The sequence below is a fragment of the Prosopis cineraria genome, unplaced genomic scaffold, assembly GCF_029017545.1.
Source record: "Prosopis cineraria cultivar Desert tree isolate PC_DT_omini unplaced genomic scaffold, ASM2901754v1 PC7, whole genome shotgun sequence".
NCBI classification, from domain to species: domain Eukaryota; kingdom Viridiplantae; phylum Streptophyta; class Magnoliopsida; order Fabales; family Fabaceae; genus Prosopis; species Prosopis cineraria.
In genome coordinates, this window is record NW_026555338.1 from 37,772,634 (window position 1) to 37,787,665 (window position 15,032).

The 15,032-nt window shown below is 34.6% G+C and overlaps 2 protein-coding genes across 4 annotated transcripts; one reads left to right on the plus strand and one right to left on the minus strand.

Annotated features, from left to right (window-relative positions):
- Window positions 1-2,029: 2,029 nt before the first annotated feature.
- Window positions 2,030-6,341, plus strand: LOC129315468 (protein disulfide isomerase-like 1-4). 2 transcript variants are annotated; one of them, XM_054959150.1, is made up of 12 exons: window positions 2,030-2,694; window positions 3,132-3,261; window positions 3,773-3,938; window positions 4,033-4,151; window positions 4,281-4,361; window positions 4,605-4,691; window positions 4,801-4,893; window positions 5,055-5,123; window positions 5,204-5,284; window positions 5,382-5,516; window positions 5,750-5,806; window positions 5,915-6,341. In XM_054959150.1, exons 1-12 carry the CDS (start codon window positions 2,132-2,134, stop codon window positions 6,077-6,079), a joined length of 1,746 nt encoding a protein of 581 aa, XP_054815125.1. In that variant the 5' UTR covers window positions 2,030-2,131; the 3' UTR covers window positions 6,080-6,341. The 2 variants fall into 2 exon arrangements, with proteins under 2 accessions (XP_054815125.1, XP_054815126.1); XM_054959151.1 differs by having other exon boundaries at window positions 2,031-2,694; window positions 4,819-4,893.
- Window positions 6,342-6,548: 207 nt separating this feature from the next.
- LOC129315466 (4-hydroxy-3-methylbut-2-en-1-yl diphosphate synthase (ferredoxin), chloroplastic) lies at window positions 6,549-12,742 on the minus strand. Of its 2 annotated transcripts, none has more exons than XM_054959149.1 (20): window positions 12,585-12,742; window positions 11,836-12,068; window positions 10,767-10,924; window positions 10,516-10,622; window positions 10,321-10,421; window positions 10,140-10,216; window positions 9,912-10,031; window positions 9,538-9,768; window positions 9,335-9,451; window positions 9,154-9,228; window positions 8,980-9,057; window positions 8,676-8,735; window positions 8,525-8,587; window positions 8,286-8,430; window positions 7,954-8,092; window positions 7,721-7,798; window positions 7,473-7,632; window positions 7,285-7,383; window positions 7,027-7,131; window positions 6,549-6,936 (listed from the first exon to the last, which is right to left on the minus strand). In XM_054959149.1, exons 2-20 carry the CDS (start codon window positions 12,044-12,046, stop codon window positions 6,835-6,837), a joined length of 2,226 nt encoding a protein of 741 aa, XP_054815124.1. In that variant the 5' UTR covers window positions 12,047-12,068; window positions 12,585-12,742; the 3' UTR covers window positions 6,549-6,834. The 2 variants fall into 2 exon arrangements, with proteins under 2 accessions (XP_054815124.1, XP_054815123.1); XM_054959148.1 differs by having other exon boundaries at window positions 9,538-9,783.
- Window positions 12,743-15,032: the final 2,290 nt, after the last annotated feature.

Below are 15,032 nucleotides of genomic sequence, written 5' to 3' on the forward strand. Positions count from 1 at the left end.
ACAAAATAAACTATTGCTTTTGGTCATATAATCACAAATAAATCAAATATGGCTCATGGCCATTTAATCGTAAAATAACATACGACTTCTAGCAATCTAATGATAAAATTACAAATGGCCTATGGCTATTAAATAATAAAGTTAAAAACGACTTCTGATCAAATGATAACAAAATTAAATATAGTTTCTAGCCATATAATAACAAAATTAAATACGACATCTAGTCATATAATTTATCATGATTATAAATTGATCATTTATAAAATAGTAAACTTTAAAGTGATATTAACTTGAGGCCATAATTAAAATAATATGGCTATTAATAATTTTATTGCAAGAGTAATAAAAATGACCAAATAAAACAAAATAATATATATATATATATGTATGTATGTATGTATGTATGTATGCATGTATTTAAATATAGATATTTTTAGGAGTTACTTTATATTTCTGAATAGCTTTAGGGTTCACTTTTAATGTTGTGGATGTCTTCAAAATCTACTTCATTTTTTATGTGAATAATTTCATAATTCACTTTTTTTTTATATGTATAACTTCATGATTCATTTTATGTTATAGATGGATAACTTTAGGATTTATTTTTTAAAAATTATATATGTAGATAGCTAAATAAATTATATATAAATAATAAATTAAAAATAAGAAATTGAATCACATAGGATAAATAAATAATTGAATGTAGATATATTTAAGATCCACAATATATCACGTGGATATATAAATTTAAGATTCACTTTTAAGTTATGTGGATTGCTTTATATTTTATTTAGATAAAATCAGGATCCATAATAATGGTAAATAATTTCAGAATTTATTTTATATTTTATGTGGTAATCTTTTAAATTCACTTTATATTATATGTGGATATCTTCAAAATTCATCTTATATTTTCTATGTGAATAATTTTAAGATTTACTGTATATTAAATGCGGATAACTTCATAATCTATTTTATATTATATGTGAATAATTTTTAGATCCATTATTTTAAAATTAAATTGTGCCTTATACTTCTGGGTGTGAGACACAATATGTAATTATTTGATTAATTGAGAGAGGAAGAAAATAATTGAACAAAAAATAAATTCAATAAATAACAAGAGTGCATGGATGATATATATTTGCTCAATATTCATCCGGTCGTGCCTCCATCTCTATTAAAGATGTTCATTGGTATGAGTCTCGATCTCTAATTCAATAAATATAAGGGCACTTATCTGGTAACGTCAAAAGTGAAGCAGTCATGTTGATAAAGTGTTATAAAAATAGATATTGAGAAATGGAGAGAAGAGAGAAAAATATATTGGGAGGATAAGAAAATAGAGAGTTTTCTTATTTTGATGTCTAAAATACAACTGAGATACTTTTTATTTATAAGCACAAATATATCAATTAAAGTAAATAAAATATATAAGATAATAATAACATAAAAATGTTATAGTAACCAAAAGATTTTGAAGAATATGAGATAATGGATATTCATATAATATCCTAACATTTATAGTAATAATTATCTTTATTTGTTACTGAACATTCATATTGTATTATTATTGTATTATATAATCAATTAATACATATATTTTCCTAATCTAATTACAAAATACAAATGGAAGAATGATAAAGATGTTTTAAAAGTATCAATTAATTTAAGTTAAGTTTTAAATTTTAAATATTAAATTTTAAAAATTCATAACTCAATTTTTTAATTTTATAATTTCGTTGTTATAAATTTATAGTTTATATTTTAAATTTTAATAAAAAATAATTTTTTATTCTTTAATTATATTAAAATTTAAAAAATAAATTATAAACTAAATACATCATAATATAATTATAAAATTAAAAATTTAAATTATAAATTTTTAAAATTTAATACTTAAAATTTAATTTAAATTGATTAATTTTTTCGGACCTCTTTCTCATTCTTTCCATACAAATTTTAATTAGAATTGCAATTAGACAGAGACCAATAACTTTGAGCCAACTGTAAGATTAGACGTGTTGATCTGTTCCTACGTCTAGTTCCCTAGTCAAACTCTCTCCCCTCTCAGTCACCGACAGATCTCCCTCCCTCCTCTGCTTCTCCGGCGATCTTCAACCCTTCAAACATGCCTAGTGGACGGCAAGTCGTTCTTGTTTCGCTCACTACTCTTCTCCTCTTCTCATTGTCCGCTCTGTCTTCATGCAAGACCGTCGAAAATGACGACGACGAAGATCTCAGCTTTCTCGAAGAAGCTGATGACAGCCCCTCTTCACATTACCACTACCCAGATCCGGCCCATTCCGACGAAGACGACGACGATTCATACGACGATGATTTTGGTGACTTCTCTAGCTACGATGAGTCGGGGGCCAATCGAGGGGCTTACAAACAACCAGAGGTGGATGATAAGGACGTCATCGTTTTGAAGGAGAGAAATTTTAGTGGCGTTGTGGAGAATAATCGGTTTGTAATGGTGGAATTCTACGCTCCCTGGTGTGGTCACTGCCAGGCTTTGGCGCCAGAATACGCCGCCGCGGCAACCGAGTTGAAGTCTGAGAATGTGGTTTTGGCGAAGGTGGATGCAACGGAGGAGAATGAATTGGCACATGAGTACGATATTCAAGGATTCCCCACTGTCTACTTTTTCGTCGATGGGGTTCACAAGCCTTATACTGGGCAGAGAACCAAGTAAGTCTGTTCCATTGGATCTAATTCTCTGTTTTTCTTCACTTGGTTTCTTTCAAAGTCTGTTGTGTCGCTAGTGATGATTATTTACTGTCATTATCTGCATGTCGAGGTACCAGACCCAACTCCTTTCCACATTCTTCAAACACTAGAATGAAAATAGACTTTAGAACCAAACATTAAAAAAGAAAAGAAAAGAAAAGAAAATCTTGAGCTCACCAATTTGAATTAATGAGGAAGCGGTAGGGTGTGATTAGCGGGAGTGAGATTCAAAGGAATGGAGGGAGTGAGCATTGTTGATTTATTGGGAACAAAATACATAATTTCTAGATAAGTTTTTAATTGTCATTCCTTCTCATCAATTATGGTCTAGTCATGAGCGGGTCATAAACATCTTGTACTTTTTGCGGTTCTGACTTCTTTATTGCATTACAATACAGAGATGCTATAGTGACCTGGATTAGGAAGAAGATAGGACCTGGTATATTCAACATAACAACACTGGATGATGCTGAGCGCATATTGAAATCTGAAAGCAAATTTGTTTTGGGCTTCCTCAACTCTTTAGCTGTAAGTATTCATATTTCTTGTGCAGACGGGATTCTTCTCGGTTTCCCCCTCTTTGTTTTTGTTTTATTTTGTTGGACATTGACAATTTGCCAACGTCAAAATTCTTTATGCTATCAGGACAAGTTATGGGATCCCTTTATTTATATGTATTGTAACTTAATTGTCTAATGGCTATTTTAAGAACTCTTTAAGTCCATGATTAAATGCTCATCGATCATCACATAAGGTGATTTTGCTTCTTTTTCATTTTGATCCCCGGTATATATTTATTAGTTAAGACACATATGGTTGCATTACCAACTCGATCATCAGTTTCTATTGTTGATCTCTTGGATTAAACTGTTCCATTATTCAGACCATTGCCTCCCTACCTCAGCCTAAAATTTGTTAGCCAAAAAAATTAGGGCCTGAAATTTGTTGGATGCAAAGATATAAATATCTGAAGTCCATTTATGGGAATATTCTGACAGTCATGAGGCTCATGACTCATTTGCACTGCCTTGTTATGAAGGGTTCTGAGAGTGAGGAGCTAGGTGCTGCTTCAAGACTTGAGGACGATGTAAATTTTTATCAAACTGTGAATCATGATGTGGCAAAGCTTTTCCATGTAGATCCAAATGTTAAACGCCCTGCTTTGGTCCTTCTCAAGAAAGAGGAGGAGAAGTTGAACCATTTTGGTTTGTGTTCTTTCCAGTTCTTTTCTCCTTTGCATTAACTTCTGGAGTTTTCTCTGGTTAGGGAAAACTGATATATCGTAATTTCGAGCTGCAGAAGGTGAATTTGTAAAATCGAAAATATCAGACTTTGTATTGGCCAACAAGCTTCCTTTGGTCACAACTTTTACAAGAGAAAATGCCCCCTCAATTTTTGAAAGTTCGATAAAAAAACAGGTAATTGGTGAACGTAATGAACTTTTTTTTTTAAAAAAAATCTTTTTACTCTGCCCATCAAGAGAGAGACATTCTTTGAAAATCATTATGATCATTTGACTTTGGTATGTGTTTGAAATTTTGTTTTAGTTGTTGCTGTTTGCAACTTTAAATGATTCAGAGAAGTTCATCCCAATATTCCAAGAAGCGGCGAAGTTTTTCAAGGGAAAGGTATATCATCTACAGGCTGTTTATTTATATATTTTTTTCATTGTGTGATGACACTCTAGAAGCAAAATTGTGTAGAATTTTTTCAGAAACTAAGCAAATGAATTACGATCAGAATCCTCCCATTCATGGTGCGTGTTAGGACTATGTGGGGGAAATGAAATACAGGGGCTAAGTTGTTTATGTAAGATGTATCTTGTTCGCATGTCACCCTATAACCTTGCCCTTATGGATTATCTGTTGCAGCTAATCTTTGTTCACGTGGAGATGGATAATGAAGATGTTGGAAAGCCTGTTGCAGATTATTTCGGTATCACTGGAAATGCTCCCAAAGTAATGTCTTGTTCTTTCTTTATTAGGTTCTTTTGAATTTCATCCCAGCGGATAAGTCATGGTAATGAAAAATTGTGGCCTTTTATTTGACTGTAAATCATTTCATTAGTCTCTGTTTCCTACAAAGGTACTTGCATACACAGGAAATGATGATGGAAAGAAATTTGTGCTTGAAGGAGAGGTGACTAGAGACAAAATTAAGGTACTTTTCCCCCTCTTCCTCTCCCCACCACGTGCCTGCCAACAGCCTTTCTATGTTCATTCCACTGCATAATGTGAAATGTGCATGAGTGTTTTCTTATATTTTTGGTGAACTGCGGAAGCATAATTGTATCTAAAGATCTTGCCTTTATCATATCTCAGGCATTTGGGGAAGATTTCCTTGAAGACAAGCTAAAACCTTTTTATAAGTCCGATCCTGTTCCTGACAGTGTAAGTTATGTTGCTTTCCAGCTATCAAGCATGTGCTAGTAAGCTCTTTATCTAACATATTTTTCTTAACTTGATGGCAGAATGATGGTGATGTAAAAATAGTTGTTGGGGATAATTTTGATGAAATTGTCTTGGATGAGTCAAAGGATGTCCTCCTTGAGGTGCTATTCCAAGTTTCCAACCAGCTATCGAAGTAATAGTTATTTTACTTACCTCTACAGATTCTTTATGTCGATTTTGTGCTTCTGCAAATGCTAGATTTATGCACCTTGGTGTGGCCATTGCCAAGCACTGGAACCAACATACAACAAATTGGCAAAACATCTTCGTGGCATTGAGTCTTTAGTAATAGCCAAGATGGATGGAACAACAAATGAGCACCCAAGGGCAAAGGTAGTCCCTAGTTCTCACGGTTGTTGCTAGCATAAAATATGTGCTATTTTTATTTACTGAAATGGATTTGAGTTTCAACTCAAGTGTTGCCTTTTCAGTTAACAGCAGCTACAGTCTCTTGTTTTTCATTTGTTCATGATATGCCTCTTAACCATGATAAGATTTTCAGTTGAACAAAAATAAAGGTAAGAGTTCAGAGCATATTGATCAGCAATTTTGTGTTCATTTTGCAGGCTGATGGATTCCCTACCCTTCTGTTCTTCCCAGCAGGGAACAAGACTTCTGATCCTGTTAGTGAAAAATCAGACACTAGTATCAATTTTCCTTTTTCAGCTAGTCGGATCTTTTTATGCTTGATTATTAGATACATTAATATGAATCTGCTTCATTGGATGCAGGTTACTGTTGATGCAGATCGTACCGTGGTGGCCTTGTATAAATTCCTCAGAAAACATGCATCAATCCCATTCAAGCTCCAGAAACCAGCCTCAACTCCAAAACCTGAGAGTCCAGACGCCAAGGAGAGTCAGAGTAGCAGCAGCAATGTGAAAGATGAATTATGAGGCTTTGAACGACAATCTATTTATGGTGGTTAGATTCAGGCAGATGGTGGTAGAATGACCTTGGAAGAGAGACAAATACGAGTTCAGCTGTATCCTTGAGCGCAATAATCGGGAAGACAGAGAGCTCTAAGTCGGCGTGATTGACATAAGAGGCAAATAATCGGCACTTGTGTTTTTAACCCTGAACTTTTGCTTTTGTCTAGAATTCTGGTGATGCTTAATAAAGATTGCCTCCGAAGCTTCGTGATTCTGCGCTCGTTCAGTTTTGTTTGCATTTCATCTGGGTATATAGGATAATTTATAATTTATCTCGGACATCGTACCTAGTACTATTGGATACAAAATATATTTTGTTTTCAGTTAAAATCTTTAATTTTTTAAATTCGGTCTTGTTTACTTAACAAAATTTTGAAATAAACTAATTTTGTAGAGTTAAAATTACCTAAAATCACAATTAAAATGGACCCACTTAGGTAACACGCTGCAAATTACGCCAACTTTTCACCTCTAAATTACACTTTGAGGGCACACATCTTAGGCTACTGCTATACTAGTAAAGAAGCGTAATTCTAATTCACATTATTCAAGAGAATGCTATCATTATTTATTCATTTTCTAGGAATAAGACACTGCGGTCCGTATATAAACGAAGTTTTGCCATGCTTAATTGCTGAATGCAGGGTGTTCAGCTTTCAGCAGCAGGATCCCATTTCCCCTGAACTCTGATGTTCTCGGGCACAACAGCTCTAGTGACTTTACTCCTCTGCAGGAGGGTCTACCCAACGACCATGTTCTTTTATCAGATCGATCAATGCATCGGTTGCATGCTCCATCTCTATTCCACGCTTCACTACGGTCTGTGATGCCATTCAACTCATCGTAAGTTTTCATTTCGCGCGGGGAAAAAACAGAGAAGACAGGTTGGAACATTCAACAGTGCAAATTACCTTCCCAACATAAAGGTCGATCCTTCCTGGAGCACCTCCTACGTACCCGAAGTCTGCATCAGCCATCTCCCCCGGTCCATTTACGATGCAGCCCATGATAGCAATCTGATACAGCAGACAATCATTATTGCAGAAACGAAGAGTACTTTGAATTCTGTTTATGCTATGTTGTACAGAGTAATTATGGCGCATTACAGGCTATAATATAAACTATCCAAAAAGAAGTATTTTAGCAAGAACAGGGTACTAAGAGATTACCGATACGCCAGGCAAGTGCGATGTCTTCTCTCGTATTTGTGCACTTACTTCTTGAAGGTCGAATAAAGTTCTACCACAGGATGGGCATGATACGTACTCCTGCAGCATAATTAGGCATATAAATAAGGATCAAGACTGTTTGAAGTCCAGTATAGGTCTTCTGTGTGGCCACGGGCAAACTAACTTACTGTTTTTGTATTCCTCATTCGGCATCCTTGGAGCAAGTTGAAAGACGTACTCCTCAGAAAATCAAAATCTTTGTCCGGGGCCTCAAAAAGAACACCGTCTCCAAGCCCATCAACCAGAAGTGCTCCAGCATTGGCACCAGCACCAATCACCAAGTCATCACTGTGAGTAGCAGCAAATTAAGTTTCGTCATGGCTACAGTTTTTTTGTGTGGATTTATTCACCAACTAGCACAGTAAATTAAAAATACCTGTGAATTCCATTTGGGAACTGAATGTGATGAATGACTGGGAAATTCAAAGAATTGTCTGCCAGGTACTCAAATAACCTGATGGCAATACATAATATAGGATTAAACGATTTCTATATGCAGTGAAGTTGAAGTTTAGTAGAATAAGCATCAAGAGGCCAAATAAAATCATAAAAAGCCGTTAACCAAAAAAAAAAAAATCATAAAAAGCTGCTACATTGAAACATTCTCACCTCCTTGCTGCATGCACCCTACTAACTCTTTCTTCAGTATAAGGTAGGTCATGAAGAAGCATAGTAGCATCAACACTTTTGAGGATTTCCAGTTCCTCATGAGGCTCATCACCACGCACTGATACAACCAATCTTGTGCCTGACAGGACATCAATTGACATGATATTAGGCTACTTTCAAGTGGGCAGGAAAAATATGTACTAGAGCGAGACTTCATATTGAACAAATGACATCGACCCCAATTTGATGTTATTTCACATTAAAATTTCAACAAAAAAGGTGGTCCATGTAATTCGTATTAACCTAAACAAGAATCTCAAGCCAAGTGGCACCTGCTGGCAAGAGCTTGTAAGCACCGGTAGATAGTTCCTTAAGGTTTACCAAAACCATGGCATTGGGTAATGGCTTTGTTAACTGCTCTGACAAAGGAGTTATTACCCCCATGCTTATATCTATCAGCCGTTTCAGAGCTAGCCGCTGATCACAGAAAGGAATATCAAAACAAATCAGAACAAGAAACTGTTTCCATTTAGAGTAAATGTTGCATATTTGCCAAGATGAAGGTCCTTACAGCATCAGCATCATCAACTGGAGGAAGTTCCCGCAATAAGATTGAATCTACTGTAGCCAGATCCTAAAGACATAGAACCGTGTTAGCAACTTCTTCAATGAATTGAGAAGAGTTGACACAAATTATTCATCAATAAATGAGAGAAAAATACCTTAAATGGCATACCGACAATGAGTTTGGCCGCAAGGGACTTGTAGAGGAGCTCAGGCAACTGCAGGAATCAGTAGAAGGAATCAAAAAAGGATGAAAAACAATAGTTTTCAGAATGACACATGGCATGCCTGCTCCCCTAACCGACCAACAAAATATAGAACGAGAATAGCAAAAAAAAAAAGAAGAAGAAGAAGAAGAAGAAGAAGGAAAGAAAAGAAACATCCAGCAGACTAAAATAGAAAAAAGAAAGAAATAAAAAAAAAAAAAGAGAGAGGACAAAGGAAGTACGATTCAAATGTTACCTTTAATTGATCTAAGGAGACTGACATGAGAACAGAACCATCCCGGTGCAGGACACCTCTGTAATCCACCTCTTCGCCCTGTGTTAATATCGACAGTTAGTTATCTGTTTTAAATTTTTAATGTATGGGCAGTGCATATGAACAACATAAACTCCACACAGTTTATTATCTGACCTCTTTTTGCACTGGCAATTGACCAGAACGGCGCTGGAAGTCAAAATAATGTCTGTGCTTTTCTTCAAAAGGTGCCTGATGGAGTAGTGCCATTAAAGTTCATCAGCTTTTCTGATATGTCAAAATTTAGAGTTAGAAAACTTAGGCATGTTTATATCAGAGTCATTATTTGGAGACATACCACCCCTTGCTGGAGCTCAGCAGCTCTCATACCAAGGTTGGCCAGCCTTCTGCAGGGATCTATCTCCTCTTCAGGTGGTTCTGTGAGAGAAACCCTAATCGTATCACCCAAACCATCCTGCAGTTACCATTATTACAAGGCTGTGAAGACATAGCTTCATCCAAATAAATACCCATTTAAGGTGCAGCTTCTTATATGAATACCTGAAGAAGTGTTCCAATACCAATTGCAGACTTCATACGCCCATCTTCACCTTCTCCAGCTTCAGTCACTCCCAAGTGTAATGGATAATCCCAACCTTGAACATACATCTCAGCTACAAGTAAACGGTAAGCCTGGACCATCACAACTGGGTTGCTTGCTTTCATAGAAAAGACAAAATTGTGGAAGTCCAACTTTCGGCATATCCTTGCAAATTCAAAAGCAGATTCAACCTGTCCAATGTATGCCTACTAAGATGGACAATTATACTCTTCTTCTTCTTTTCTTTTCTCCTTTGTGTGTGTGTGTGTGTGTGTGTGTTTTTTTTTTTTTTTTGGGGGTGGCGCTAGGAAATAAAGAACTGTTCAGTGCTCACCATTCCCCTAGGAGAATCTCCATAATAACTCATTATACGATCTGAAAGACTGCCATGGTTTGTCCCAATGCGCATTGCTCTACCATATTTCTTACATTTCTCAACCAATGGAGTGAAAACCTGACAATTAACACTTACAATACATCAATCATTGCACATATAAAGTTAAAAGAAGAGTACAAATCCAGAAGAGTATCATATAGGGAAAGAACATATGGATGGGTTCACCTGTTCAATATGCTCAAGTTCTTTCTGATAGTCTTCGTCTGTGTACTCTAGTTTCTCAAATTGAGCTCGTCTATCAGCTGCAGGAGATCACCACCTTGGAATTATAATATGTGGCGACTCTATATTCTCAGAAAAATTGAGAAGAAAGAAAAGGACTGTGTATAGAGGAAGAGATGCAAACCAAAATTTCCAGGGTTGACACGAATCTTGTCAAAGCAGTCAGCAACTCGCAAAGCGACAGATGGGGCAAAATGAATATCAGCCACCAAGGGTATGTTGTAACTGGACGTAGATGAAAAAGGACACAGTTAATAGATGCATAATATGGACTAATTGTGGCAAGAAGTTCAATATAACTCAATAAATTCATACTTACTTTTTCTGCACAAGGGAGTTCTTAATCTCAAAGCATGCATCTGCTTCTTTCTTCCCTTGAACTGTTATCCTCACGATCTCAGCTCCTTTGTCTGCAATTCTCATAACCTAGCAATTGATTGCATATGAGTACATTAAATAACTACTTCTGTCAGACTCATTTAAAATGAAGAGATAGGGGGAGGGGTAGAAGGGAGAGAGAGCAAGCAACTTAAATTAAATATACGTATGTGCTAAAAGCAGCTGAACAACCTCTTCAACTGTTCCGGCAACATCCTTAGTGTCATTGGTTGTCATTGTCTGAATTCTTATCGGATGCTCACTACCAATAGCCACGTTACCAACCATCACCGTCCTTGTTTTCCTCCTGACAGTCTTGTATAATGATTCACAGTACTTTTGCCTAGGAACTACAATAATCCATGCATCAGGAGAAAATAAACCAAGCAATAATTGTCAGGCAAGACGTAAAAGTTGTACGATAATATGAACCATTCAGACAAAGTTCAAGTGAGGCTCACTTGGTTTGAGTTTAAGTAACAGCACTCTAATTAAAAAAACCACCATATTATTAAAAACAGTGAAGTGATTAATTTAAAGTTGAGTGAAGTTAAGCTTTACAGGAAATCATAAAATCAGTTTGCAACCGCCACTTTTATCTGAAGACATCAACCCTGCAAAGGCTTCATCATCATTTCAGTATATTTCTTTAGGTCATTCATGGGAGTTCATGAGAGAGGATGGAATGGAATGGAAAATAATGGAATGAAGTAGAATGGCAAGTTAAGTGCCCTTTCATTGTTCGGAATGAAAAAGGGTAGAGAGCTGTTAATGGAATGGAAGGAACTACAAAATATTTTTCCAATATTTTCTTTATGATATAAACCCACATACAGAATACATGAGAGTATAAAAGTGCAAGCCATTCCATCCTCTATCCTGGGACACGATATGAAAGGTTTTGGAGGCCATCCTTTATTATTATAATATTCCATCTTTTAAAGAATTCACAATCAATTGTCCAACAAACTCTAGCCTCCAGTTAGTCAAAAACACACAAGGAACAAGTTAAAAACTTTGAGAAACTTAATTATGTGCAGGTAAGATTCAATGATAAATAATTCAGGCACGTGACTTCTTTTTTTTGCCAAAAATTCAGGCATGTGCCTTTGAAAAACAGAAAATTACAAGATAAAATTCAGAAAAAAAAGAGAGAGAGTTTTGTAAAGACAATCTGAGAGCAGTTGCAAAGGTAAGGCAATAGAAGCATTCAGGAATTACCTTCAGTGAGGACAAGAGAAAAGCAAAATGGAAATCATACCTAAAAGAGGGCTTCCTTCTGATGCAGGTTGAAGTTCAGCAATATCCCGGCCAGGACCTGATGAGTTCCTTATAACCGAGACCTTTGTCCTTCCAGATTTTATTCTTTTCAAAACCGAAAATCTCACAAAATCCATACTTCCCCCAAATCCCAAACTGGAATCTCTGCTCTTGAGCGCAGAAAATGAAGCGGGTACGGCTCCAGTAGCCATTTTTTCAGGCCCAACAGCTCACCTTAATCACACAGCAGAATTCAAATCAACTGACGGGCAAGCAGCAATTCCTACTTATAATTCTTACAATTAAATCAGTCATTTGTCGCTTTTTTTTTTTTTTTTAAAACGCAGTCAACGATGATTATAAAAACCAACGGGTGGTCTTGCAGAAGAAAACTGGAGTTTTTATTTATGTAAGGTTTGAAAATATGCAAATAAATGAATTTTAAATTAATTTGGAGCGTAGAATTTCAAAATCAACTACTACCCCGGTTCATAGATTTCTGGTCACATAGAAAGTCAAAACTGCACAGCTAATTCAACTCCACAAGCCAGCAAATAACATGCTAAAAAAATATTAGGGGGCGAGAGAAAACTTCGGTTAACAGGAGCAGCAACACACAGCTCCGTCTAATTGAAATTAAACAGATAATAATAAAAGGGACCAAAGGAATAACAAAACTCCTTCAGGAGTGGTCTTGAAGAGTTACGGTTAGTTCTATTAGGTTGGTGCGTTCACTTAATTTGCCAGTACCTGCAGAAGCAAATGACTTTTGTAAGGGAAGGATGTGGTTGGGAAGAACCGATGGTTGAAGAAAACTCAGAAGCCTCTGATTATAAACATTGGCAGCACTCCATTGGTAAAAACTATGGTGCTATATATATCACAGAAGCGAACAGGAAGATGGAAGATGACAAAAATATGTCCTGTGCATCCCTTAATTTGCCAAATATTATCCTTCCCCAAATACAGTGCGCATGTGGACGTGTGGCCCGTGTCTCGTGTTACTGGTGATCGAGGCACAATGCATGTTCCGCATTAATTAAGTTTAATTAAATCCACAGACATAGAGTCTAAATGTATAAATTCGAATTCAACGCCCCTCCATAGTCATTAATTTCTTTCTGAAAATAAGCAATAAATAGGTCTAAATGTTTAATGTCGTTTTAGAAGTTTTCTGATGTTTCAACTAAAGTCCGTTCGTAAAATTTCATTTGTCAAACTGAATTTTAGTAAGACTAATAATCGTAATAAGATTTATATTTAAATATATTTTTTTAAAAATTAACTTGATAAACTGAATTGTATACCTACAATTTATGAACCATAAATAATGCAACTTATTTTAGACGGTATGGAATAGATTCATATTTGTTTCACTTTCAAGGACATTGTTAATCATGAACAACAAATAAACTTTTTTTTTTTCATGTATTACGTGAAATTGGAACAGTAAATTTGACTGCACATGGTTTATAAATCATATGAAATACTTTTATGTTTTGTCACGATACTGATAGCGTTAATTGTTTAGTTGAATTGAATTCTAGAAATTATTTGAATTATGACAAATATTATGACTAAGATGGCAATTAAAAAGTTAAAAGTATATACATGTCACTTATGAGTTCACAACTATAATATAATATATACAATGAAAGGTGAAATATGTCTGCCTTAATATGTAAAACTTAAATTAGATAATGAGTCTATGTATTCATATTAAGATGAATAGCATTATTATTTATAATTCATAGACATTGTAACTTTTTGATCGTTTTATATGAATATATTCATGTATTTGTTTAGTGAGCAAAACAGGCTGAATCAATGGAGAGCATGATCTTTCAAAATCATTTAAACATTATTCCTTCCATTTCAAATTATAGAACACTTTTAAAAGAGTTTTTTAATTTTAAAATATAAAATATTTTGAGTGGATTAAGGTTTTATTAAATGCACCGATTATAATATTATCCTTTCCTTCCCTATAATTAATTTTCATTTCTTCTCTTTTTAATATATTAAATGATGGGTATTTTTTAAAGTTTATATTTTTATTTTAAAAAAAATAAGATTGTTGAGTGTATTTAATGAGATTCATTGGCATGTGAGATTTTATTTAAAAGTGTCTTATAATTTGAGACAGAGAGAGTACATCTGAAGCCATAATAAGATCCTCACCCAGTATTTGGTGTGGGATTTAAAGCAAATGATACATACATACTCCCTCCATATAATATTTTATAAAATATTTTTAACCAAATTATATCCTGATAAATTAGTTAATTATCTTTAAAATTCTACACTCCTTATATATTTATCCTTATTTAATAAGGTGTCTCAATAAAAAAATCTTATTAATTACATTCTTAAATGACCTTAATTAAAAATATTCTTAAAAAATATTAATTATACCTTAAAAGATCCAAAATCCCTTATATTTTTTAGTTTTTTACTCTTAAAAAAAAGCTTTATTTTTTTGAAGAGAGAGAGTGTATTGATAATGTTTAGGTTAAAACTAAAACGACGTCTATTCAAAATGTCACAATGGCTATAGTAAGAATTAGGCTGAGCAAGTGAAGCATTAGACCTAACAAGGGATTCAATAATGACAAATTTGGTCCACATCATGATAAAATGATTTGATTAAGTAAGCGTGGGTTCTTGAATCTCTTAAGACTCGAAATTACTAGCTGGACCATTGCCTTAAACAAAACTATGATCTAAATGAGCCTAAATCTAGCAAGATTGTGATATTCACTTGTGGATATTTCGAGAACATTGGTTGGCAATTACAAACAGCCAACACAGCTTGTGCACATTATAAATAGTAGAGCAGCAGTAGAGAACAAGACACATACAATTTATTATATTTTGTATTATGACTAGTTTATTATATTTATTAATGATATACTATTGTATATTCTAATCTCTCCCAATATCCACCAGACATTAGGAGGGGTTAACATGATCACCATTTTTTAATATCAAACAAAAATCAATTAAATTTGTTTGAAAAGGGCTTGAGACCTAAGACTTTGTTTTACAAAACATCAAAACTTTTAACATTCTAGAGTAATGCATAGTGAAAAGTAATTACATGTATTCATCACACCCAAGTCATAGTTTAAAGTCAAGGAAACAGGGCCAAGAATTAGGCTATGCACCATATCATGTGGTATAGAGCCACAAGCTCCC